This window comes from Harpia harpyja, chromosome 22 (assembly GCF_026419915.1).
Source record: "Harpia harpyja isolate bHarHar1 chromosome 22, bHarHar1 primary haplotype, whole genome shotgun sequence".
Lineage (NCBI taxonomy): Eukaryota > Metazoa > Chordata > Aves > Accipitriformes > Accipitridae > Harpia > Harpia harpyja.
Window position 1 is genome coordinate 18947140 of NC_068961.1, and position 27797 is coordinate 18974936.

General features: G+C 37.3%; 1 protein-coding gene across 1 annotated transcript; it reads right to left on the bottom strand.

The window, feature by feature from the left end:
- Nucleotides 1-2492: 2492 nt before the first annotated feature.
- Nucleotides 2493-26321, bottom strand: CDC16 (cell division cycle 16). Its single transcript, XM_052773931.1, has 18 exons — nt 26148-26321; nt 23899-23953; nt 23258-23355; nt 22745-22783; nt 21795-21935; nt 19704-19863; nt 18971-19065; nt 18193-18326; nt 16358-16437; nt 14726-14775; nt 13957-14030; nt 11499-11624; nt 10700-10852; nt 10020-10083; nt 8317-8378; nt 6004-6139; nt 5301-5391; nt 2493-4194 (listed from the first exon to the last, which is right to left on the bottom strand). The coding sequence occupies exons 1-18, from the start codon at nt 26193-26195 to the stop codon at nt 3929-3931; spliced, it is 1872 nt and encodes a 623-aa protein (XP_052629891.1). The 5' UTR covers nt 26196-26321; the 3' UTR covers nt 2493-3928.
- Nucleotides 26322-27797: the final 1476 nt, after the last annotated feature.

Consider the following 27797-nt stretch of genomic DNA (forward strand, 5'->3'; position numbering starts at 1 on the left):
ATCTAGGAAGCAGAGTCCAGGCAAGAGCAGGACTGGAGCAGAACAGGTGCTGGGAGGTGCAGAAGACTCAGGCACAGCAGGAGCTGCTGGTACAATGGCAAGGATTTGGACAGAACAAGAGCAGATCGAGACATTGAACACAAGAGAAATGAGGAGAGAGAAACTTTCCCTGAAGTCCCGAGGCGCACATCATCACCCAGCTCACAAGCTCTAACCTAACTGTAGCCACCTAAAGGGCTGGGAGCCGAGCCAAGTCCTATCAAGAATTCCTCTGACATCCAGGAAAAGTAATTCACAATCTAGGGCACTTTGCATACATTTCTTTCTGGGTAACTTTTAATGCCAATAAATGAAAGCCAGCAACAGCCAGCCAAAAAACCTCCAGCAGATACCCGCCAAGGCACAGTGTCATGATATGCTGCCTTTATAGCAACACCCGTTCTTGCTATTCCATCCATTTCTTCCCGCTCCTTCCACTCTGCCCCACTGATGACACTAATACAGCAGTGGTTTGCTGTCTTTGAACCCAAGAACTGATCAGACGGAGAAAAGGTTTTTAAACGCTGGACCAGTTCCCTGATTTGATTCACAACCTAACCACACAAACATTTGTATTACCACAGCTGAGGAAGTAGCACAGGGGTAAGTAGATTCCTGTGGGCAGGGCAGGAATACTATAGACCAGTATTGTCATGAGAGCTGACATACCATCTAATCGTAACTGGAGGGTACAGCAAGAAATAATAACTTTTATCAGTCTTTTAAAATACTTTGTCAATGAAAATAGTTGTAACATAGAAAAAAGGAAAAAAGCTTATATCCATGCCTGACATTAGACTAAAGGCCTGATTTGCTAGAAGACTTTTTTGCCAACTTCCATGTAGAAACTGCCATGATGTTTTACTAGAAAACTAGGTTTACCTATGCTGGATTAAAAAAAAAAACCAACATTACAGAGAAAAAGGAGTTCTTTGAGCATCAGCAATAGCCTTCTGGCTGCTCTGTGTGCAGCAAGCCATTGATGTCACTTTATCCATGAGATGGTTGTCTTGGTTACAATCATTGAGGATACATAAGCACAGATGTAAAAATAACTACCAAAAGATCCTTTAAAGGATCCTAATACAGTAGCTGTTGAGACACACTCCTTATAGTCTTAACTGGCCAGAGTCTTCTAGTATGCCCAGGAAAAATCTCCAGTTTACCTCAAACATAAGAAGTCACCTGAACCACACACAAACTACCAGAAACCAAAAGAAAAGAAAACCCTCTGTATGAACTTTTTAGCCAGCCACACTAAAGGAGAGACCCAATGCTGGCCAGGAGATGGGTATGCTTCCCCAATGATTCATTTTTCCCACGCTTTTCCACTGTGGAAAAAGTGGGATAAAGACTTTTCCTCTTAAGACTCATGGCTCATCCCATCTTTTTCAGAACATGCAACTTTGGATGAAGTGCTTTAGAACTAGGAAGTAAAACATTTTCATTCACCTTACTTCCTAACGTCTAAGAAAATATGGGATGGGTATTGAATTCTGCACTGGACATACTCCAATCCACATGTTCTAACATACAGAATGGTAACTTGGGCATCCATAATTCCCTCCATGGAGCCACAGAACAATTCCTGCTGTCACTGGGACAGAAGCAGACTTTTCTACACTACTGTGCTGGTGCTCATAGGAAAGCGAGGGGATCTCCTGGACCCAACCAGATTTCAACAGTGAGAGCATGTGCAATTGCTGTTAAAACACAGAGTCTTCCCCTAGTTTTTCCGCATTCCATACCTTTGAATTTTAAAGTGCAGGTGTGCCTAGAACTTGAGTTCATGTTCAGTAATGCCCAGACACATGGAGAACATCCAATATCCTAGATTCAAACCATGTATGTGGCCTGCCTTGATGCAATGAAGTCTCCCTGATCCAGATGGGGATTCACAAGCATGCTATCGGGAAAAGAGCCAAAGAATGAAGACATAATCAGTCACAGCAAAGAAGTCTGTCTGAGCAGTGCAGCAAGCAAATAAAGTGGCAAAACAAAGGAAAAAGGAAAATTAGCATTTTGATTCACTAGCAGTTATCTCAGATTGGCCAATAAGAATCCTTGGCTAAACAAAGGCCTTCCCACCTAGCAATCTTTCTCCAAGTAGTGGTCTCTACTAACTGTATATTCCTTAGGATTCAGAACCTGGCCCCTGAGAACAAAATGGGCCATGAGACAGATGTAGTGGGATGAGAAATAGTAGTTTGCATGTTCCGGTTTTTGTATATTTTTGCATAATTTAAAAAATAAAAATCACTCAAAAGTTTGCAGTATCAACCCATCCTTTGATATCCATTCATTGGCAAAATTAAAAGTAAACATTGTCTGTCTTGAAGTTAAAAGGACCATTAATCAAGAAAGATGGACTGCTGGAAAGCAAAAATGACAGCAAGGTTTCAATACAGGTACTTGGATTCATCCCTTGTCTCTTATTTACACAAAGTACCAAAAAAGGGTATAGGAAATATTTAATGAATCGCACTAATATGTCAGGGTTTTTTATACCTTGCCCCAATAAAGTGGATGAAAATTATATTACAATAACCAAACATATACATCTTCTGCTAAAAGTATAATTGAAAATACATGTTTAAATGTTAACACAAATGTACTGAGATACAGTGTAGAAATTACATTTTAGACCAGTGATTTTATTTTGCTGACTAAAACAAAAATCATTTTTGTATTTCATGAAAAATCTTTGTCTACAGAAAAATTGCTAGCTCTTGAGTTCTGAAGTACTTCACACTAAAGTATGGACTGCTAAACTTCAGGAAATCTATTCTAAACATTAAATGCCAAAGCTTAGCTGGAAGTCACAGAGGAAAATATTGACAGCTTGTAGCATTAAGTTTTTAAGCCCCACAGAGTGACATATGTGGAAAAGGCAAGAAGAGAATGGAAGGGAAAAATTTACACAAAACATGTTCAACATTTATGCTAAGACGACAGACAGACCTGTCCTGTTTAGTGGACGAACAAAGCACTGCTGCTGTTTCAGAGGCATACGCTTTACTACTTCATTTTTCAGAGAACCAATGACGTTTAAAAATACCACACTTTAGCGACTTGTAAAAACTGTGTATGTGTATTATTCAGTTAATCCTTTGCACTGACAAAACAACTATGTGTAAAGAGAATGACTGCGGTCCCTACAGTAGTACACTGTGGCTTACAACTTCATTATAATGCTAATTGCAGGTAAGACTGATTTATCTTAATGTTTATGCCATTTATGGTTGTTGTCTAGTCAGCTTACCAAAACCAGTTCTTAAACGGTCTTTCAGTAACACAATATAGAATGATAAAGAACTGAAATTAATAACTAGGAGAAAGTATAACAAAGTAACATAGTTTGTCATCAATTTAATGTATGCCAAATTAGAGTCAAATCATGGAAAACCATTGAAATTGCTCCTTAAAAGGAACACATATTTATAAAGTAGTAAGTATAAAACTTCATGGATTTTTTTGGTCTATTTACTCAGAAAGCATTCCTCACAGACAGGATGAAAACTCAGAAGCCACAACAATACTATATTAGACTGGCTATTCAATTTAACAACATTGTAAACAGTTCCAATGTTAAGTACTATTTTTAAACCTTCACAGTCTCACTGATGGTAGACACATGGATCAGTAAACAGTTTTAAAAAAAAAGTGAATTTATTTTTTAGTTCGTCATGTATGATTAATTTTGTAGAAATAGTCCATCATGTATACTTTTTAATCATCCTTAAGGCAAGCATTATTCTCCGGTGTTAAGTACAGAGTAGTTTGAATTCATATAAAAATAGCAAATTCTCGAAAGTATAACACCATAACAAGAATGCTAAAACAAACATATTACACTTAGACAAAATGAGCTCTCTACCAGCATTTATGGTCACGTACTATGGTCTGACATTGATGTTTCTAACATCATATCACTTTCATTCATTTCAATCTCAAATGTTTCTTCCAGTGGGCGACTGGTATCTGTACTTTTCCTTTGATGTGATGTCTCTAATGTTACTATGCCACTTTCATCCAGAGTTTGTCTTTCTATGTCGAATTCTCTGAAATCCCAGGGAGGTGAAATTATGTTCTTTAATGTTTTCATTGTGTGTACATCAAAGTCATAACATCTTAATTTGTCTTTGATCTCTGTTCCTAAGAAAACAATCAAACCATTAGTTTATTCCAACACTCGCAAAAATATCTCTCAAACTATCATCCAGAAACTACTATGATTCTCTGCTTTCAGACTGACAGGGAGCTGTCGTTGCTTAATGACTGAAGTTGAACAGAGTTGTTCTGAAAAAATCCAGCAGCCTCCTTTTTGAAAAAAGCACAATATGAGAAGTGCAGCTCAGATTCAAAAGTGTGTTATGAGAAGTAATTGCCAATTCCCTTCCCAATTCTCTGAGAGGCTTTTTTTGTCAAGTTACACACAGCATGGTTTGCATTAATGCATATCACACAGCTGCATGTTCTTCCAGATGTGTTAACTGACTACGTAAGGAGCAAGACAATATTGAGAAGAAACATCTGCTTCAATTGTGCAAAAAGTCTGCAGCAAAAGCAACAGAGCACACAGATGGCTTTTACTGGCTTCAGCCTCATTAACATGCTTGACAGGACATCAACTGTGTTCATTACAGATAAATCACTAAGTTCAATGAAGCAGAAATAGGTCGCTATGAAGTTGGGGGGGCAGAAATCTTTCATAGAATCTTTCAAACTATGGAAACATAACGTATTACTGTTATGAAGCACCTTTTTTTTTTTTTAACCATATGTAAAGCTATATTTTTGGAGGCAGAAGAATTTATCCTGTCTCCACAGAGCAGAGTTTTGACGTGGTGAAAATGCGTTGCCCATGTCTCTCTGCAGCAGCATTAGTGCTCTGATTTTCCAACTCCAAACTCCATATTTCTATTTTATTTTTAACCCATTCCCTTTGGTTACTAAGCTACCACAAATCAGTGTTTTCTATAAAAGAAACCATCACCACCTTCAATAGCAAAGTGTTTCCTTTCTTTATACTGGTAAGAATTTACTGTCATGATGCTTACAAAAAACAGCAGTCATCTGCAATTGCTGGTAAGTCCTGACTCATTTAGCCATTAAAAGAAACCAAAACCCCAAACAGATGGCCAAACAAAAACATACTCTACTTTGTAAGTTAGCTAGGTAATGGTAGCCAGTCTTTCTTGACACAAGACTCCTCTCAGAGGACTCGATGACTTTAAGAGTCACATTAGTGAAAGACTTACCAATGTAGGCTTCAGAATCACCAATATACATTTCTATGCAATGTCCAAGCATCGTGACTGAAAATGTGTCATCCCTCCTAAGGCCAAGGGCCTATTAAAAAAAAACAGTAAAAAGTATTCAGTAGCAAATAAAACCATTTACATCTTCCGTCCACAACAGTTCTGAGTTTGTTGTTCTGTTGCTCGACAATGCTATCAGAGCATAGTCTTCACCATAGAAGCAAAACATCACACAACCAAAATAATATTGTCGTATGAACTGGCTGAAGTAGTAAGCAAGCAAAGCCCAAAGCCAAAACCAGAAAAAGATATATATACAGACAGAGAATCATTCACAAAGCATGAAGTATAATGTATGTTGCACTGACTGTAAAATTTCTACATCAAGGCATAGGTTGGAAGTATTTAAAATTATTTCAGCTGCATGAGAAGTTTATGTACATAAAATGTATATGACAACTATGATATTCAATTAATTTTTAACAAAGAAGGATCCAAGTACTAAGCTTCCCAAAGTGGCCATTTTTTACCTGATCAATAGAAAACTTAGGAAGATTTTTCAAAAAAATTTAAGATTATAAAATAAAACACTGATGTGGAGGCTGGGTAAAATGCTGGTTCTCTGTTCCAAAACCAAACCAGAATGAAACAGTAAATAACAGAGTCTGTGACCAGCACTTTAATTTAAAAGCCAGTTACATACCGTATGAAAATAGTCGATTGCGCTTTCAAAATTGCCCATTAGACTATGTATGTAGCCAATGGCAGAGTAAGTAGAAGCATTTTGAGGAATTAGTACTAGAGCTTGGCGATGGTACTCCAGTGCTTCCTCGTATTTCCTGTTAGGGTTAAATACAGAAGATCTATTAGTAAGCTTCAGGGTGAAAGGTGTTTTTATAGTATTGTATTGGTTTTTTTCCTTAGTTCAGTGGCATGCGATCCTGCAAGAACTTAAAAATTATTGCTATTGCTTCATACTCTGAACATAACAGAATGCACAAAACACTCAGGGATATTGACAATTTTCTTCTCCAATGTAATTGAGGAATCATTGTTACCCTTATGTAGCACAACAGCTGCCTACAGCTAGGCCCCATTTGGAGATGATCTTAGCAATCTGATATGGTAAATTGCTTTAGATGTTTAATGCCGCTCATTGTAACATTAGCTTGCTTTCTGCAGCTTTCATTTTCCTCCCCAGGGGAGCAGAGGAGCAATACGAAACTAAATCACTCATTGTTCAAAATGAGAAAAGCTCTCTAGGTGGAAATTTCACAACCCTTAAGTGCTACATATACTGGTACTTTTGTCACTTCCATTTTGCTACTGTCTCTATCAGAAAAAAAGATTTACACATAATTGTAATTTCTTTCAAATATCAGCCACCCTTTCTTTAAAAATTTTCCATTAATTAGACTGCTTATTGCATTTGTTATTTTATAAAACAAGGATTAAATGTATGTTATGGTATTACTCTGAGAAATTAAATTGTCACATTTGACATCCTAGTACCAAGGTGTCAAAAATAAAGATACCAATTTTCTATTCAGAAGAAATGTTAATGTCTATAGTTAAAATGAAATTACACAAACAGCAATACATGAAGTTGTTAGAGGGCATTAAGTAACAATTGAGGCAGAAAAGTTATGCAACTGTTTGCTTGCTGCACGAAACTTTCACATGATTCGAGTTTTATTTTCACTGATAGTATTTACCTGTCCAATTAACTACCACTGTATTTTAACATGCTGCTTTCAAATTTCAATGACATAATGCTAGTCAGTAGACATATATCCGTTAAGTTTTTTTCATAATAGCATGTATTATAAACACTAGTAAATTAGTTATTACAGAATTTTTTAAGTTGTCAAAGCATATATACAGCTGCCTAAATTCTCGGCTTGATTTTCCTGAAAGATGGTTTACAAGGATGTAGAAATACATTAAGAAGGCTTTCTGAACCTGAACGAACAAATAATACACTGCAAGTTGTCCTAAGGGTGATACAAGCAGTTACTAACTTATTGTAGAAATTAAAGAGAGACAAAAGGAATTAAAACTGAAATAACTATTTGAAAAAAACCCGCAATTACACTCATTAATAGATTCCAGCAGCAGTGCCTTTTGTTTGATCTTGGCAGAAGGGGTAACTATTATACATCCGTATTTCATAATGACAATGAAGACTAATTGGCAATTCAAGCACAAAGCAATTACTACCAAAGCCAAAGCAGAAGTACAACTTATATCTACCATAATCACATTCTGATTAGCAGCTTTGAGACAAAGTTTACAGTATACATCAATTGGACAATTAACACCATGACACACCCCCCCCCCCAAAAAAAAATTTTAAAAAAGGTACTGATTACACAAAAGAAAACACTGGTTAAAATCAGATTAAGGTAGTTAATGAGAAAACATTTCTCTATGTTGAAACTGTTAAAGCTTGCATATGTACTTTGTACTTTCTTTTTCTCTTCCTAGAACAGAAATATGAGATGAAATATGAAATATTTCTGTTCTCAAAAACCATAAAGTAATATTTTATTGCTGTGTTAATATCACTGAATATTTCACTTCAATAAAAAAAAAAAAACCAAAACCAAACAAACCACACATAAGCACTGATTCAAGCAATTAATCAGCACAAAACCACCTTTATGTTAATTAAATCAGTGGACATATTCAAGTATGTCAGGACTGGGACAGCAGCCAGTTAGAATTAAGACCCATACAAGGATCTGGAAGCCTACAACAAAATTTCTATCTAATAAGAATCAATAGTTAAGGAAAGGCTTTTACATTAAGTACTTTAACTTGCACAGTAAACTAGATATATGGAGCGATTAATGTATTTATGTTCACAAGCTGATTTAGGGAACCTTGTTCTTACAAGGTGATTCTACACCGCTCTTATGTGGTACATAATCTTGATATAAATGAGAAGCAGGCCTAGTGAAAATATATTTGTGCAGTATTTCAGATAAATGTAGCTCCAATACTCTCTGCTTACTTGAGTTTTCTGCAGACGTGTCCTAAGTTGTTCAATAAAGGCTCCCATTTATCAACTGTTACCTGCAAAATAATGCAACAATTCAAATAACTGCAGCTTCCCAGATTGTAACTGAATTTTGTCTACTTTAAAAAAAAAAAACCCATATGAATGAACAAGGCAATTCATTCATGACCAAGAAAAATATCACAAGCATTTTCAATTCTTTTGAAAACACATACTTAACCTCAAAACATTTATTCAATAACTCATTTTTCTGATTTTTCCATTCCCCAAACCCAATTAAATTTCTTTAAAGGGTCAGCGGTATTAAAACTTGGATGCAAACCAAACAAAATTTGTTTTCTACTTAACTATCACGTTAAGTCTCTCAGCCTAGCCCCCAAATTAGGTATTTGTAAAATAACCATAAATACTGAAGGTCTTTTTTACTGTCTTCTCCATAGTCTAACTTCATCTGCTCTAAATAAGTCAGCTCATTTACGAGGCACGTAGAAGACAACCTGAACCAACAAAATCCTTAAAACAATTTTTGCTGAAATTAAAAGTCATTTGGACTTTATCACATGAATTTGCGATTTATAACAATGTAAGAGTATCTCTGTATCTGTAGCTATTTTAGGCATTTCCCACTCTAATCCTAAATTTCCATTTGTGTTTATAGATATGTTGATATTTAGTACTTCTCAATAAACAAGAAAAAATGCCACACAAAAGAATTTAGGCATATGCATAAATTTAAGCCTGATCTACAAAGTTTGTGGCATTTGCATGAACAACAATACAGCTTTAACTAAAACAGAGCAACCCTATTTATATATTGGTGAATGTATAAAGTAGTATCTGTGCAGGTTTTTTTAGTAAATGTGTGCCTTGTCCACATGAAGATTATAGTTTTTTCAGTGCTTTCCACTTTATAGAAAGTTTATTGTGCTCTAGAAGCAATTTCATTATCTTGATAGGAGATGCTTTGTTAACAATTATAATAGCATGAGATGGTGTCCTCATTAACTAAATTTAAGCTAAAAATTGAGAAAACCTATCTTAAAATTCACAAGAAGCCTGTCACAAGGTGGTACTGCTTTCATTAAGGCATCTTAAGTTACTCTAGCACAGTGTGCTTCTTTAGACAAGATGACGACACACAAATAAAATAAACGGTACTACCAATAGGTACGAGCTCATTTGTGTGTTCCAGCGTTTGAGGAATCAGGGTTGTAATGGCTGACTTCTGATTCACAAAAGCACCTGAACTATGAGCACATTTCCTGACTAACTTTTTACCAGTGATTACTTTGATTACTTTCAGGAAGTTAGTTAAGCATCCCTGGGCTTATTCCCACACAGTGTCTCCATCTGGCAGAAACAACAAATCCATACCTACAGGATTATGTCCAAACAAAAGTGGAAGTCATTCAAGAAATGGGTAACACTTAAGGTGGCAGAAACTGTCTTCACACGTGTACCCAGTTCCACCCTCAGGTCAAGAACCATTGGTCTACTAGCACTGAAGATAAAGTGTGATGATTCCCATCTAAAAACCCAACATACTCAATTACAAGTAGATGGTCCAAGTTTTAAAGTCAAATTTATATTGTATTGCTTCTATCTTAAAATAAGCACAACATATTTTGTTACAAGATATTACAGAATTTCCTGGAGTTTTACATATTTATGATCGTGCGTGTTATTAAGAAAAATACCTCATTTCCAATAGCTTTGATTTTTTCCAGTGCATCAAGAAACCACTTTTCTGCAGTTTTCCAGCTAAGAATTGAGGGGGTGGGGGGGAAGAAAAGTAAATTAGTGAAGAGTTTTCATTAGCAGTGTGAGAAAACTGTATTACAAGGAACAGTTCTTTGACATTATTTCGTTGTGTGAGTGAAATTAGATTTAAAACCCAGTAATTTAAGTTTCACTGTATTTTGCATGTTCTCCTAAGAGTTAACAAGACAAAGTAAAAAAATCAGAAGCAAACCAAGAATATTCACTAAACACTTCTTATATCTTTTAGTTTTTTTCAGAATATATTTGGAACCTCCTGAGCTGCCAAAACATTTTGCTGTACAAAATTTTATAGCATGTGTGCACTTGTGTGTACAGATGCCTTTTCAAGGCATGCAACTACACAATGATGGACACACACAAGATAATAATTGATCTCTGCATGTTCCTCAAGCATTAAATTCTTTCCTCATTCAATCTTAAACAACGAAGAACAACGTAGAAAGCAAGGGTTTAGGGTAAACACCATCTAAACTAGAACCAAAAGAAATTTTGTGTTCTGTAGTTCAATGTAAGTACTTCAGTAGATATACTGGCACATTACACTTCAGAATAATCCATGTTTAAGATTGTATTTAATCCTATTTTGCAAGCTTACTCTCCATTTTGAAATGCAACCACTCCAACTTCATGCATAACAAAAGGATCTTCAGGTGCAATGCTTAAAGCTTGGCTGAAAAACCTTTCAGCTAACTTGGAGTTGTTGGTCAAACCATATTCCAGTCCAATATAGAGCATCGGCAAATGACATCTAAAAAAAAAAAAACAAAACAACCACAAAAACCCAAATATGCACTTAGCAGGAACGGCGTCACAAACTATAAAGAAATGCCAACTGTGTTTGTGTATGTTTATGTACATACAAGTAAAAGCTGATTTAAATGGACTATTAACCTAAGGGGCAGTTTAGTTCTGAAGGCTTTTTCCTATTTTCCTTCATACATTTCATTTAAAAATGGAATATGGAAGAACTAATAATTAAAGGGATTACATTTACCAATAACTACAATCAAATACAATGGTTTTATATGCAATATGACATGATTAGTCCACTACTCATTTTACAACCTTCTGCACAGCATGAAACAGTAAGTTATTACTATACAGCAGTTATGACCTGGTATGACAAACAGGCTTCACAAATTGCAGAGAACTTTCAGGTAGAACATAGATTACCTAAATATAAATCTTGACTTTAGAACTTATAAAATCACAACAGTAATCACAAATAATGCAGTTAAATGCAGATGATGAAATTATTTGGGTTTTTCTCTCCTTTGTTCTCTACCAGATAATTGTTGCAAATGTATTCCTGCTGTTTAAAAGGAGATAGGTCAATATTCTACACTATTTCTGGATTAATTTTAATTTTTCTGAATACAACATTTTTGACATACCCTTTCATGAGCTGTGCAGCTGTGAAGTATGCAGCCATTGCTTGGTCGTGCTCACTCTCAACTGCAAATGAATGTCCATATGCTATCCACGCAGGCCCATAGGTTCTCTCAAGTGTAGTAGCTTTGCTAAAACCAAAAGCAAGTCACAAGCAAATACATCTGAAATTAAATTTCATCTGCTTCAGATGACTACTTACATAACAATGCTACGCCACATAGTTAGGTATCTATTAAGATAATCTCCTGTAATGACTAGGTAAACAAAGTTAATTTTAAAAGTTCAAACTATTTAGCACTTAAAAGTATCACACCTTTTCAAGAATTCATTATATTATTTCTGTGCTGTTTGTGGACAGCAGGAATTATTTGATATTACTGAACATAAGCAATGACGCAATAGGTGAATTGGGCAAAATACAGAAAACATTAGTAGTGACTCATAATGTTTTACAGAATTCTAGCTATACATTTCAAAATAAATATATCTTAGCAAATGTAAGTTTCGCAAGCAGGATATGAAAATACCAGATGAACACTTAGGTTGAACTGTGTGTTGAAGTTTTGCCATATAATTGTACCAGCCTTAACAAAAACAAGAGTATGTGTCACATTGCAGACAGTTGCTGTGCATCAGAGAAGTATAAAAAATGTCACTCAAGTCCTGAGCTGAAGACTGCAACCTGGAGTCTTTACAGAAAGATGGACTTGACAGGAACATTAGAAAGCTCTGTAGGTTATTTTCTCAGTCTGAAGGCAAAGGCATTCATAACTAAACAGCTCATGACAGACGTGCCCAATCTTTTCCTAACAGCATCTGACATGGAGATTCTACCTGTTCCACAAGTAATCTATTCTATTGCTTAACTATCCTTAAACACTTCATTTTCTTCTACCATTTAATCTAAGTCTTGTTTGTCACAGTTAAACTCATTATTTCTCATCAGAGATCCCAGAGAACAGTTTGTTTTCCATCTCCTAGGACAAAACTTTACATATTCAAACATTTGCATCTTCCCACCCTACATCCTAGACAGCTTCAATCACTTCAAAAACTTTCCTCATTGGCCACCTTCTCCAGAATGCTTGTTTACTGCCTTCTCTTGAATTCAATTCAAATGTCTCACATCCATCTCGAGTTCTCCACATATGTTGACTTGTCAACAGCGACACATTACAAAACAGCTTTCTTGTTGTTATAAAAGATGGATTATGTTCTATCACAAAAGTAATTTTCCTAATTGGTGCCGAGATCAGGTAACCCCTTTTGCAAGATCTGAAGGATGCGATAGCTCCTTCTGGAGCAGCTGGAAGGATACTTCCCTTACATGCTACGGGGCACTGCCCAGCTGTGCCTTCTATCCTGTTCAGCATGCTCCAGCATGATGTCCTATGACTCCAAAACAACAATACAGGAGCTTGTGTTTTTATCCATGGTATCTCCAGATCCTTTTCTAAAGACTACTGCCTAGCCCACAGTTGTCCCTAGCCTTGTAGTTGTACACTATCATTCTTCTCCAAGAAATCTGGGCACCTTGTTACTATTTCACTTTTACCAGACCTTTTTTCCTCTTTGTCAGAACTACCCTCAATTTTTATGGCTTTTTTATTTTTTTTTTTCTTTACCCCTAAACACATCTATAGACTCTTCCTGGCTAGGGATGCTTGCAGATTTAGTAAAGATGTTCTTTATTTCACCACCAAAATCACTTATGTCACTCAGGACAGCTTCTTGAACAATTTCACACTGGTACTTGTCAGGAATTTAAATAGTTTACTCATAATAACCAGGCATTTCAACAGTCTAAATTACTAACCCATCTTCACATACATTGTTTATAAAGGTCTCGAGAAGAAAAACGAAAGCCTTACAGGTTGGTTTAAGCCTTCTCTGTTTAAGCTTACAGCACCAAAACAAATGCTCTACTTCACAGCAAGGTCCTGCTCCCCAGTGCTGATAACCAATACACATACAGAAGACCTACAGGAAAGAGCATTGGACTGACTGACCAACCTAAAAAGTCCAAGGCTGCTTGTGCAAAGAAAGAACTAGTCAGCCAAATGTCAGAATTTTCTATCTAACTCTTCCCTTTAAGATAAGAAACCTGAACATGGGAGGATGCCTGAGTGTCCTTAAGCTAAGAACTGAGGCTTGATTACCCAGCTGTAGTTAGCTTGGCAGCGTGAGCAAATGCAGGGACTACACCTGCCCGTAACAGCAAGGTGACTGCCAAAAGAGATTCCACGTAAGTCTGTATGTCATTTTTACAGTATCTATAAGGTTGAGGTCTAAATTGCTATACCAAAAATAGGGTGTCAACAAAAGGAATATTTTAGTAGTAACCAGTTTACCAAGGCTTCTGTTTACGTTATGAGCTAACAAACAATCATGAACATTAAATATTTATTTAGCAAGTGAGCAAGAGATTCACTAAGGAAAACCAGGAAAAAAAAAATTTACCTGAGATATCTTCTGGCATGTTCATTTTTGTGGCCAACCATGAGATAGTAGCATCCTACTGCAAACCATGACACCTACACATTAAAATCAAAATAGAATATTATTAGAGATATCACACTGATTTTAGTGAAACACCACCATAGATGATGCAAAACAGAGGAACAGATTATAAATTAGAGAAGTCAGGAACATTTTCACTGAAATCACAGTCAGCTTTTTGAATTATTTGATTTACAGACAAGCTACAACTGCTGGCATGTACGTCTCTACCTGGGTTTGTCCAGCCTCGTGAAGAGAGAGCTAAGTGGAAAGCTTATTGCCATCTTCAATTATCTAATGGTAGGGAACACAGAAGACAGAGCTAGACTCTTCTCAGAGGTGCAGTGATAGGATGGGAGTCAATGGGTACAAGTCACAACATGGGAAATTCAGATTGAGTAAAAGGAAAACAATTTTCACTATGAAGGTGATCAAACATTTGAAAAGGTTGCCCAGAGAGGCATAGACACTTATTACTGTAGCATTTGTTTTAAATTATTATTCAAAGTGAATATCTCACATGGAATATATTTAACAGATACTTTGTTTTAAAAAAAGAACCTTGGTATAAGAAAATTACAATGCATAGAAAATAAAAAGGAGAGAACCATTTTTATTAGCTCCATCCAGAAACAGATTTTGAATTCTGTTGCTGAAACTGACTATTACAACTTTCACGTGCTTTCACGTAGAAAAAACTACCTGGTAATGAAGGCTTAGAACAACTTACAGGATTATTTGGGTACAAGTCCACCAGTTTGTGAGAAAGATAGAAAAGCTCTACATAGCAGGAAGAAACAAGAAAAAAAAATTAAAACATGCTAAAACATTCAGATGTTTCAAGCCCTTTAGCTTTCTATACAAAATATCCAGAACATCTAACATTATTAACGCACAAGTGAACAAAAATGTTTTCTGTTTAGTGGTAATGCTTCAAACCGCCTCAAAATAGATTTGGTTTTGCAATTAACTAAAGAAACCCAACGCTATAAGTCTTCACATAAATAAGCACCTATACATCCCACCCCTTAAGAATTCTGCAACAACTTAGGTCATCAGCATACATTAAAATAAATGCCTGTAGTATTACACTTGAATTTATCTTGTCAAGGTAAAACACTACTGAACTTCCTACACCTAAAAGGTATAACATACAGGCTAGATCAATCTCAAAGTAGAGTCCTGTGCATTAATATGCTGAAAATAGGACAAACGCAAATAAATTATTATATTATTTGGAATAATTCTAAGTGATTACTTTTCAAATAAGAATAATACTTCTAGTTATTAGAATAACTTACTACGGATTTTCTAGTAACAGTGGAAGTAATCAGATACAGGATAACAATTCTACTGCCTATGCAATTTCAAAAGAAATAGCATTACAGTACATAAAATTTCTATTTCTTCAGAGTACAGTGCTCTTAAATCAATAAGTTTGTCCTAGAGTACTTTGCATCAATTCTTGGCTTCAGAAAAATCAAATATGAAAACTGGCTTACAAAATACCAACTTATTTACAAAATGCTTATCAAGGCAGACTTGGAAGAAAAATCACAAGTAGTGGCCACATTTTCAGATGTATTTAACTGTAAAGTAACTGAAAAGTACATTACTAAACATTGAGAAGTACTAGTACACCTAATGACCTATTTCCGTACATACAATGCACCATCTTTTGAGAGACTGCAAGTCATATGAGCTCCTTATTTTATATTCCAATTGGTTTTAAAGACATTCAAGGTCCTCACTTGCTTTGGATGTTTATATGCAGTCTGAAATGAGAAAAAGCCATCCCAGCTGCAAGTAAGCTATTCTTGTAATTCCAACAAAGGTGCTGCATGATTGTTAACTTGTTTGAACTAAAAAGAGGCCTTCACAACAGCAAAGACAAGGACAGTCTAGAATTTTTTCTAATATGGAAGAGCATGTCCACCTAAGCATACACACTGCTGAAGAGTTCCTTCTAGTTGAAATTAATATATTTTGTTGTGTTGTTGAACAGAAAAAGTACACCCAGATACTCTAGGAAGATCACCTCAAACCATAAATCAAACAACAGAAATGAAGCAGTGTAGCTCACTAACTTCCTGGCTACATAGCCCAGTGGTTAAAAGACAGTGACACTCGTGATCACAAATGAATAAAGACTCTTTGCATAACTACTCCCCACCCCACCGCTGTCAGCTCTGAAACTCCCTTCTTTTCCAGTTACCACTGTTTTCTTGAAACTGCAGGTAGGAGGATAAATATATGTAGTTTTTTAAATGATACATAAGGGGGTTTCTTGGCATCCTTAATTCTTTTTTAAAATTGAAGCTTTACAATCTTCTTTTGACTCATTAAATATTGTGTTTCTTACCATTCGCTTTATTAAGCTCCACAAGTGTCCCTATATGCACAGGTAAACAATTTGCATGGAAAGGATCTTTTTCCATCACTCTAAAAAAAAAAAAAAAAAAAAAATCTGCAATGCACATTTCAAAAATTTTAATGTTATAAGCAAGCTGCTTTTATAGTGTGTAACGTTCCAGTTAATTACCTCTTTAGGCACTGGAAAACTTTGTGACTAGAAGGTGACTATTAACAGCATAATAAAGGCTATCTTAAGACCAGAAAAATAACTATTAATTTAATTATTAAACAGAAGAGGATAACAGAAAATTCTTGCAAGCTGAATATACAATTAGAAAAACAGAATACGATGAACATTAGTTTGCAAGTCACTTCAATTTTAAAATGCGAACAGCAAGCAACATTTCTGTTCATCTTTTCCATATGTTTGACAGCAACTTTCAAGCAACAGTCCTCAGCCTTCTGAGCTTAAGACTAAGCAGTATGCCTCAGGAAACATCTGAGCTTAAGACTAAGCAGTATGCCTCAGGAAACATATTTAGCTCAGTTTTAAATTTTTATTTCCTGTGCTTAGAAATGGAAGATAGTCTCACAGACAACAGACTGCATGCAGGACATGGCTTGTAGGCATGCGTCCTTTTTATAAGCACTGGCATTTGGTAAACTAAGCAGAGGAAAAAAAGGATGTCTTGAAATCTGTCCACAGAATCTCTTAAATCAGAAGCACAAGTTTATGACTCCATTCTCTGAGAAGTACACCTTGAAATAGAAGTTTAGTTGGCATTTTTAAATAGTTCAAAGTATTTCAAATGAAAAGTGTAAAAGAACATATAAACAAGTACTTTAAATGGTCTCTTGAAGAGAGTCTAAAACTTTGAAGTTATGTGAACTTCTCAGACTCTCATTTCCAAGCTGTAGCATCTGTGATAGTCTCCTCCTTAGGAGACATTTACTCCTGCCACTTTTTGCTAGGCAAGATGTGGCAATTAAGTTTCAGAAACAAAGATGCAATAGTATAATTTTATTGACTTAATTGGTATAATTTATTTCAACAGGATCATGATTTTACTCGGGTGTTTAAATTCACCCTAACTATCAGCATTCTCTACAGCCTTCCCAAAAATCTTGCCTGTACTGGGTTCCATGGGATATTCCACATAGTCATGGCTTGCTTCAGCTAAGAAGCAGCTGTACTATAAAAAACCCCAACAAAACAGAACCCCCAAAAACCCATGAAACAAAAAACCCTTCTGTTTTATAATACTAATATTCAGAATCTATGCAGTACATACACAAAAAATACATTTTTCTTAAAAAAGTAGTCAGACCAGCAGAAAAAAATAGCTCCACAACCATGTGTTCAGATTTACAGTAGTTGAGAAACAATCCGTGGTGTTCTTGTGACCCATCTGACAACTGAAGACCAGTGTATGCCTGTGCTATGTAACAGCAACACTTGGCACATCAAAATTAACATAACTTTTAATCAGCCAGAAAAATCATACTTCCTAACTGACCAACTGATCCAAACCCATTCATTCTGAAGGCCGAACAAGAAGTAGGTAGAGAACACTGAAGGTACCAGTATAAGGAAGAGGATGGATGAAGGGAAGTGCAGCATAGTGCTGATTAACTAGAGTTTTGCTTTGGATACTTCTTCTACATATCATAAAAATAACGTGTCCAGCCAGACACAAACTACACATTTTAAATACCTGAAACTTTGTATCAAATTGTTATGTATGTCAACGCATTGAACAATGGTATTTGCTCTAAATCCAGGCATAATTATTATACTACACCATATGAGAAGAAAACCTTGAAGTTGCTTTGTATACTTACACTGAAGTAAGCTTGTAACACATTTTGAAATCACAGTTATAGTAATGTCTTTCAGCTAAGGATACTACCACATCCAGGTTTTCCTGAAGACCATCTACTGATTCAGGAATCAGTGTTTCACTGGGTTTATTATACTGAAAGACAAAAACAACATGTGAAACAACCACCAATCTAAAATCAGATGGTATAAGTATTAATATTTTTAGTTCTAAAAGAATATTTAAGAAGCATTAAGCTTCTTAAAATTCTTAGCTTTAAACTGAAAGTCCATAAAACATGTATTTGGTAAAATGGTTCTTTGTAATATACTTAAAAGCTCATTTAGAACATGGAAGATGCTTGCCAGTGTCAATATCTTAAGTGTAGGCTGTAGAAATGAATACTGAGCAATATATAGTTGGCTTTCAGTGCTCTCACGTTATCTTTCGAAAAACTAATCTGGAATAATGTTGCTATATCCTATTACTTTCAGGTAACTGACATTTTGCCTACATTATTAATGTTCTTTTTCCCCACCTAGAAGTTTGTCAAGAAATAAAGCTAAAAAAGATAATCAGAATTTCAAGTTGTCACCACACCAGAAAATAAATGTACACAAAACTATTATACTACTACTCCCATAGAGTGATACCTACTGCATCATAAATTCTAAAGACACCTAAACTACAAAGCCCTTATTTATTCCAATGTTTAGAATAAATGGAATCCAAGAAGATTTACATCTGAAGTCAAGACTTACAATCAATTCTCCAGCTTTTTAGCCAGTTTCGGGGTTTACCTTTTTCAATTTATTCTCAAATAAAAAGTGAAGCAATTCTTGTTCTTCTTCTGTACATTGTCTACTAAGAGGTAGAGATTCAAGAAGCTCTTTTTCTATGTGAATTAAAAAAAAAGTTGAAGTGGTCATTTACAGAAGAAATAGCAAGATCCAACTTAAAGATGCAAAGAATTTTATGATGCTTATCCAGAAACTACAAGGAAGATAAGACTACAGATACACTAACACAGATAATACTACTAATTATGGAAATTAATGATTGAATTCTTAGTTTTTCCTTCTACACTTTCAAATAACATTTAATAAAGATGACATAACACACCACTATTTTTATTTATTCTACATGTCAAATTTTACCACTCAGAATGCTATATTAAGCAATGCCTAATATAACTAAGCAAACAGCAGTAGGTTTTGTGGATTCAAAGTCTGTGGAGTTGAGAACACAGGAAAACCATTGTTTAGGCTGGGCAAAGAGCATAGGAGTTTCCAGTGCTAACAAACAGGGTAGCTGGGTTACTTTGTTTCTTTTAATTCTTAGCACTGCAAGACTGAAAAATAAAGTTCACATGTAAATTTGAGAAGATTATAATTTTCACTCATTTCATACATTTCCTATTCTTAACATTTTAGTCTGTTACTTGTAGTATCGCTTTAATTTTTACCCAGGAAAAAGGCGTATTGAGAAAGCAGCTAAATTTTACTTGTATTTGAGAAATACTGCTATCCAGACCTTCTTGTGCCGTCAGCATGTGGTGCGATGTTAAAAGATCAAATGCTTCAAAGCAGTAAACATCAAGCTTCAAGGCCTCTTTGTAGCTGTATGTTGCTAGGGTTCTATTATCCAAAGCATCATAGATCTTCCCTCGCAAAAGGCATATAGAGCTCTTGATCTGGTGGAAAAGCAGGGCTGGAGGTCAAAGACTGAATCAATGTTTGCAATTTGGTTTTGAGCACAAATCAAATGGGCTCCCTGAAAAGTAAAAAGCATTTCATGTATGACAGAACCTGTTTTTCTAGTGCTGCCTTTAAATAAAATATTACCTCTACTATCTTAAAAAAAAAAAAAAAAAAAATCAAACGAATGCTCTGTCAGGTTATCTACTGCCAAACGAACACATGCTTGAAGTAAGGAGAAGGAAGATAGAGTTTATCTTTTCTACTTCCGGCACCCAGCTCCCTGATGCTGAGTTGTGAGCTAATTATACTAAATGCCCTTCATATTCAATATAGGGAAATTGTCACTTCCAAAGGCGATTTGCTACTTTGTTGACTATTAAACCACATATTTCATGCAAGACAAGAATGACCACAGTAGAGACGAAAAAGGCCAAATCAATGGACTCAACTACTTTGAGCAGAAAAATATATCCTTTTTTTCATTCCAAAACATAGATGTTTCAGAAATGAAAGTAGTGAAAGATCATTATTACCACAGTTAGTTGTGCTAAGATGTCTAATAACTAACGTTCTTTCAAAACTCCCTAGACTCAGTTCAATCAGAAGGCCACAGAAGTGTCAGCAAGTTACCTGAAGAAAGTTAACCCATGACACATCTGTGTCATCAAATTAACCAGACAGACCAGCTCTGTCAGGAGTCCGAACACTAAACAATATAGCTGCATTAACAACTAATAAACCCCAGGGGGCTGCTAAAGTGGTAATATTGTTACCAGCTCAGAGACCAGTCATTCTTACCCTGGAACTACTGTCTGTGCAAGCTAATCAAGTTTAAGTTTGAAAAAGCTACGTTCCTAAAGAGGAGTTTGATCTAAAATTTCTTGTAGCAGTACCCACTTCAGTAGTTCTCTCCTTTGGAAAACCAAACCCATCCTCACATTAGTGAACTACATTACCACAAGCATTTGTGAAGGCAAGGACTGATGAAGTTGAGGTTTTTGGCTGGGTTATTTTTCAGTCAAAATAGTTTCACAATTTAGTTCAATTATCAGCCACCCAAACACCTGGGCCAGAGTACCATGAAATAGGTAGCAAGAATGAACAGCCAAAGCCGACGACTTCTTCCTTTGCTTGCAGTGGTAGCTTACATGTTCCCATTAAGGTGCACCACAGTAACTCAGTCTAATCTGCTTCTCCCTTAAGCCCATTAATACCAGCATTCAAAATCAGTTCATACTGATGATTTAACCCATTTTGCTACTTCGGTCTTACAGGGAAAATGCCATCTGTCAATCACCTTCACTGTAGTTTCAGCTAATAAACTTCAATTCATAACTCCAGAAGTAAAGACTCTTCACAGACTCTTCAGCCTATCCGTTGTACCAATCCCTTTTAACTGTTGCCTATAGTGAATTTTTTCATTGAGCTTCAAAAACTTTACGTACATGTCACGTAATTTTCAAGTGTGATTAAAAGATGTCCCACTGAGAACAACACTTGAGTGATTAAGGAAATATTTCATTAGAAGTAACTGGAGGAGAAGAAAACTCGCTTTGTTATCTCAGAACCTGCAGCCTAATTGAAAGAAATGTTAGTTTACATTATCAAGACTGAAATTGCAGCATAGAGCTAAAAGACTCTAAAACCCAATGCTAGATCATGAACTTCCCGCGAAGGGTCTGCAAATAATTTATGGGAAGTTGTTGAAAAGCACTCTTCATTTTTGCAAACCAAGTTACTTTCATACAGGCAAGCTAACACATGACTGACTGAAAGGAGAACAATTCAGCATTTTTGAAAATTATGTTATCGAAAAAAGAAAGCTTAAACAGAGTTTCAGTTTCATACAGCTGTAAAATCACTTCCTGACTTCACACATTTTTTTCTCAATTATAAAAACACTCGTTTAAAAAATGTCACTTACAGAGGATTGTGACATCTCCCAGTCTGTGGTAGAGTCTTTCAATCCACTTTCATCCTTCAAGTACTTTTCAAAAAGTCTTTTGTTGATTGGCTCTTCCATATCAAGAATATCCAGGGCCTGTTGATGTTCTTTTGCAGCATACTAGCCAAACATGTGCATGTAAAAAACAAGGTTGGGATTTGAAACATCTGTACATAAAGCACCAATAAACACAGTGTCACATTTCAAAGGCACAGATTATAACAACCAGTGCTTATCAGCAGGCTTTTCATGCACGCTTATTCTTATTTGGACGTATGTCATTTTACAATTGCAGTCAACTATTTTACTAGTCATCTATAATACACAAAAAAATATAAAATTAGCACCTACAGAAGAATCTATTATTCAGCATTATGCAATCGCAGAAGCAGATATGCTTCTAAAAATAGTTAATACAGGTTTTAATAATACAATCTCCTTAGTCTATAAGGAGCACATTATTCTGTTTCAAGTTTCTATATTTAATGTACCAATTGATTCAGTTGTCCTGTGAAAGCACTGCATTTTACTATTTATGTAACACATTTCATGCAGAAGTATAAAGCTGCTAACTATATTTATACAACCATAAATCACATCTCCTGTGGTCAGACTACAATCAACCAATTAAAAATGTAAACATAAAGACAGGAGACAAAAATGGTTCACATTCTTTCCCTGCAAAATATTACAGGGGTATTTTCCTTCCTGGAAAAAAAGGTCAGTTGGATTTCTTCAGAATAGTACCACAATGGATATCCCAGTGACCATACTGAAGGTTAAAGAATGAAATCAACTGTCACAAAATTTAAACCTGTTATTCCAATGAACATGGACACCTACATTGCCTGTCAGGTATCTAATCTTCCCAAGATGCAGCTTTTATTTAGTTTGGTTTGTCTCCAATAGAGGTTAAAACGTGTACTCACATGACACCTAGCTGCAAGGTAGCGACACGCTTCATATAACTGAAAGAGAAGTTTCATACATATTAGTTATAAAAGAGCAAGCATGTTTACTTACACTGCTATACTCCATTTTGCTCCTTTCACCTCCAAAAATCTTCCCTGACCAAAATGACTAAGTCTGTAACACTTTTCTACTATTAAACTCTCTTACTTCACTCTTGCCTTCACCACTCATTAGCAGAGTCGAAGGACAATTTAAACAACTCCACCTGAAGCAACACTCCACCTTCCCATACCTGCTGCAGTTACATCCTTGGATCCCTTCTCTTTTCTGTGACCCTATCTGGGGACAACAGTTTCAATCTGGTTGATTGAACACAGGGCTATATTTGGTTCAGATAAACTACATCATGCAGGTTTTTTAATTACTTTTCCCATAAACCTTACCCTTTTACAGTGAAGAAGTCACTGTGGTTAGCAGCAAAGGTTTAAAAGTGGAATAAGAGTAGCAAGTCTTTGAATAAAATGACTTACCTTATCCAGCTTACGCGATCGAAGGGCATGTGCTGCCCTATGATACTGAGCTGTTAGGTAAAGACATTGGGCCAACCAGTAGATATCTTGTGGTTCCTCTAAAATAAAAGAACAAATTATAAACCATTAATTTATAATATATCATTAAACACTTTCATACAGAATATTCAGTTCTGCTTCACTAGAAAAGTATTCTTCCCCTATTCTAGCATCCTATTGAGTTACAAAGCTTTATTTTTTTATATATATAAATATATATATATGCATAAACAACTTATAACTTCTATCAGTAAGAGATTAAAATGAAAAAATAAACAGATTTTGACTTTAAAGACATCAGATAGTGCACTGGACAGTGAATACAAAGAATTTCATACTACAGGTGTGTCATGAGAAGGAGACAACAGTGATACAGATCTAAAAGAAGTAGCAGTTGTAGGTTACTCTGCCCTTGGACATAGGGTAGAAAAAACCAACCCAGAATTGCGTCTCTCAAAAAAGATCAGTGGGAACTGAAAAGCTTTTACACTGAACTCAAAACTTCAACATTTAAACAAACAGCTTTAAAAAAACATCAAAACCAAAACAGAACACTATCAGAAAGAAGTTAATCAAAGACAATTTAAAAAGCAACTACTTACCATGAGACAGTGAAGCTACTTTGTCTGCCCAAAACAGGGCACTTTGATACTGCTGCTGTAAAAGCATGATAGAAATAATTAGTATTTATTTGGGGTTAGCTTTCCTGGATTATTTTGAAATATAATATTGTAATTTGAATATAATATTGTACATAATTCACATTTCATATCTTATGCATGTAGTCTCTAATGAATGGCGATTCACATTTGAGATCTTTATAAGTTAAAAAAAATAGTTTAAAAGGGCCAGTACTGTAACTTCTAAAGGACATAAAAAAGTAATTTGAGGTGGGGTTGTTCATTTATTTTCAATAAAATGCAGATATCTTTGACCAAAAGGTATGCCCTACATAAGTATGGCAATAGGTCATTAATTGATTTGCTATCACTGAAAAAGTAGCAAGAATCCCTCCCTTCCAGTTAAAACAAATGGTACATTTTAGAAGAAAGAGAATGCTATACATAAAATAAGGACATATAAATTACGTCAGGAAGCTTCAGCAGCACCATCTCCGATTAAGAAATTTTCATTCTCCAGTCAAGATGCTTTAACTGCACACAAACCATAGCCCCTACCTGAATCTCCCCTTATTCTTGGATACACAGTTTCACTGTTAAGTCGCCAGTTCAGTAGAAGTGGGTGAAATAGAGAAGACTGGTGGCAACCAGAGATCCGGTGGAAGCGGAGTTTGCAGGTGTACCCCACTAACTCAGCTAAGGTTGCCATCAGGTTTGGGGTGCTAGGCAAAACCTCATAGAATTGGCTGGGATTATTCTCCGAGAAGATCAGCAGGGGCTATTGTTGTTCCTTTTTACCCTTCTCCATGCTATGAGGCATAACATGCTTCCCAGGATCTGCTGGACATTTAACAGATATCCTGCCATTGCAAGGACTTGCTTGCAACACTAGAAAAGCCTTGATCACTTCTGCTCTTTCCTGCAACATTACAGTTGTGGAGTTTGTTTACAATCTTAGAGACTGTTTTACGCTTTTGGAGTAGAGGTTTGGCAGACTTTTCCAAAATGCACACTGATGGTATTCTAGTCCTCACAAAGCACCCCACTCCGTGACCTACGTGGTCTCTTCTATCCTGTGTTCCCACATTCTCTACCTGATGAGGATTAAGAACGCCCAGCAAAATCACCAAGAGAATAGTTTGGTTTTGGTCTGCATTCCCAGGAAAAAAACCACAACGCACCAAAACAACAACAACCAAAAAAACAAAACACCAAAACCAGACCAAACCAAAGCCCCGCATATGTAATAGCTGCCTGCAAGAATTGAGGTTTAAATAATTCTCTCAGGACCACAAAAGAAAGGCATAACCCAGGCCTACAGGGCACTATACAACTTTTGTTGAGCAGTTCTACAGTGCTATAAGCGGACTGTATTACACGAAGAAGCAGTCCCATGTTCCTCCTGATGCCCCTTCCTCAGAACTGCACAAGTGCCTACATAGCCGTGCGGCAAAGCAGCTTGGTGAACATGTTTAACTCAAATGAGCACAGCAAAACAAAACAATAAAATCCACCAAATTAACTTAGGTCTCCAATCAATCTTCCATTCAGACTTGCTGGCCACACACATAAAGGATTTTGTGCTAACTGACGGGACGGGTTTCTCTCAGTAGCGATGCCAGTACCGAGTCTTTGAACTAGAAATAGAGCAGCGCAGTTTCACGCCATGCTTAATCTAATTTATTAATGCATTTCCTGTTGTGAGTTGTTTTGTTTTGTTTTTTTGCCCTGCAGCAACACAACTACTGAATCCATCCACAAACAAAAACAAGCCCGCCCTTCCAACAGCAGTCTGCAGCGTCGCAGGTTGGAACGACGGGCATCTATAACCCCCGGGTAAGCACGGCCCAACGGGGAAACAACCCGGGAGGGAAGGAGGGATCCTGCAAAAGCGCCTTCGCTACACGGCAGCCCTGCCGCTCCCACAGCTCGGCCCTCCTCCTCCTCCTCCTCCAAACGACGAAAAAAACCCACCTAAATCCCCCCGTTCACGCTGCTCGGAGGCCCCAGCGGAGACCGCGCAGGCGGCGAGCCCGGCCCACCGCCCCTTCCAGGGCAAACGGGGCATTATTTCAAAATTCACTCCCTCTCCCCGGCCACAGAGGCTGGAACCTGCTGCTTCCCCCCGGGCGCCGGGCCGTGAGGGGCTTCGCCCCGGGGAAAGCCAGCGGGCCAGCCGCCCCTTCCCCAGCAAACCCCAACGGTCGCCTCCCTCCCTCCCCGCGCCTCACCTGGTCGATGTACTGCCGCACCCGCTTCCTCAGCCGCTCCAGGTTCATCCTCCCCCGCGGTCTGGTGGGTGAAGCTGAGCGCAGGCGGCCCCAGCCGCCAAACCGGGACCGCTGACCTCCCCGCCCGCCCGCCGAGGCGCCTTGCCCGGCGGTACGGCGCTCAAACCCGCCCTCCTCCTTCCCGTCCCGTCCCGTCCCGTCCCGTCCTCCCCTCACCGCACTCTCGGAAACAACGCCCCGAGCGCATCGTTCCGGGAGCGCTGAGGGCCGGCGGAGGGAGGGGAAAGCCCACCGCGGGGGGGGGTGCCCACCCACACCCCCCGGTACATTTGTTCTGAGACTCTTCTCCGCAGCTTTGAGGCGAAGGCTTGTCTCTGCGAGGGCTCCTGTAGAGACCGGTTTGCCCCGAGGACACCCCTTTGGTCACTGCGGCCTTGAGGTGAAAATATTTCCTCAGGTCTTCGCAGCGATGGCGGGCGGTGCGTCCGGAGGTTTTTCTACGAGTCCTTCGTCATCCAGTCGGTTTTGGTGTCACGCAGATTAGGGAAGCGTTCCCCACTAGGACACTCCTGAAAAACGTCAGCTTTTACTGCTGAAAAACAGATAACGTAAACCATTAAAATGCCTGACTTGAAATAATTCAGACGCTGGCCAACACATCTTGGAGCGGTACAAGAAGAGCAATCCTCTGCGTTTGCTTTGACGGAGAAGGAAACGCTGTGTCAGTTACAGCGTGGAGAAGGCCACGAAGGTGGCAGCTGGTCGCGAGCACACGGTATTCATCTGACAAAAATGGATCCGTGCGCCCTGTCTTGATCTGTTTGCGGTAGCTACACCTTGATGTAAAACTGTTCGACTTCAGTGATTTCCTCCTGTTATTAGTTAGGTCAGATTTTCATCTTGCACCGTGTCACCCTTTTGGGGCTGTTTCTTCTCTGGCGCTGTTGAGTGTGTGTGCTGCAGATGGCAGACACTCAGTTTATGCCTGCAGTAAAACATACATTTATTTTGCCTTTTTTTTACTCGACTGCATTTGTAGGTCTGCTACTTTTTCACATTTTGGTAACCAAGATCTTGAGGAAAGCAAAATCCTTGTTCCTCTTTCCGTTAGATTGCATGATGAAGAGACTAATCCTTTTGATAGTGGTTTCTTTAGATCCAACAGTCCTATGTAGTGAGTGTTAACATCATGTTCAGCTTCCCTAAAGACACCTTCAGGTGTCCAAATAGCTTCCGTGGCAGAAGAGAGGATGCAATCCAGCTTTTGTACCTTCAGTTCTCTGAAACCTGTGGCTTGTTACGAGTGCTACCACTGCACTCATCCTATCTGTTGCTTTAAAATCTCTTTGAAATTAGTACAGTTAACAGCACATGTATTTGTCAGTTTGTGGATCTTTCTATGTACAATAAAAGTTGTTTGAGTGAGATTTTGATACTATTTAGAAACTGCTGAGTGGTGGAGCCCACAATTTGCTCATAAGTGGCACATTTCCTTCTTAGACCAGGTGTAATAGTAACTCACCAGATCTCAGTGGCTTCTATTCAGCATGAGATACCGGGGCAGCAAACTGCAGGAACTCAGCAAGAACAAGATGATTTTAAATATCATAGAATTGCAGAACAGTTTGGGTCAGAAGTGACCATATCTTC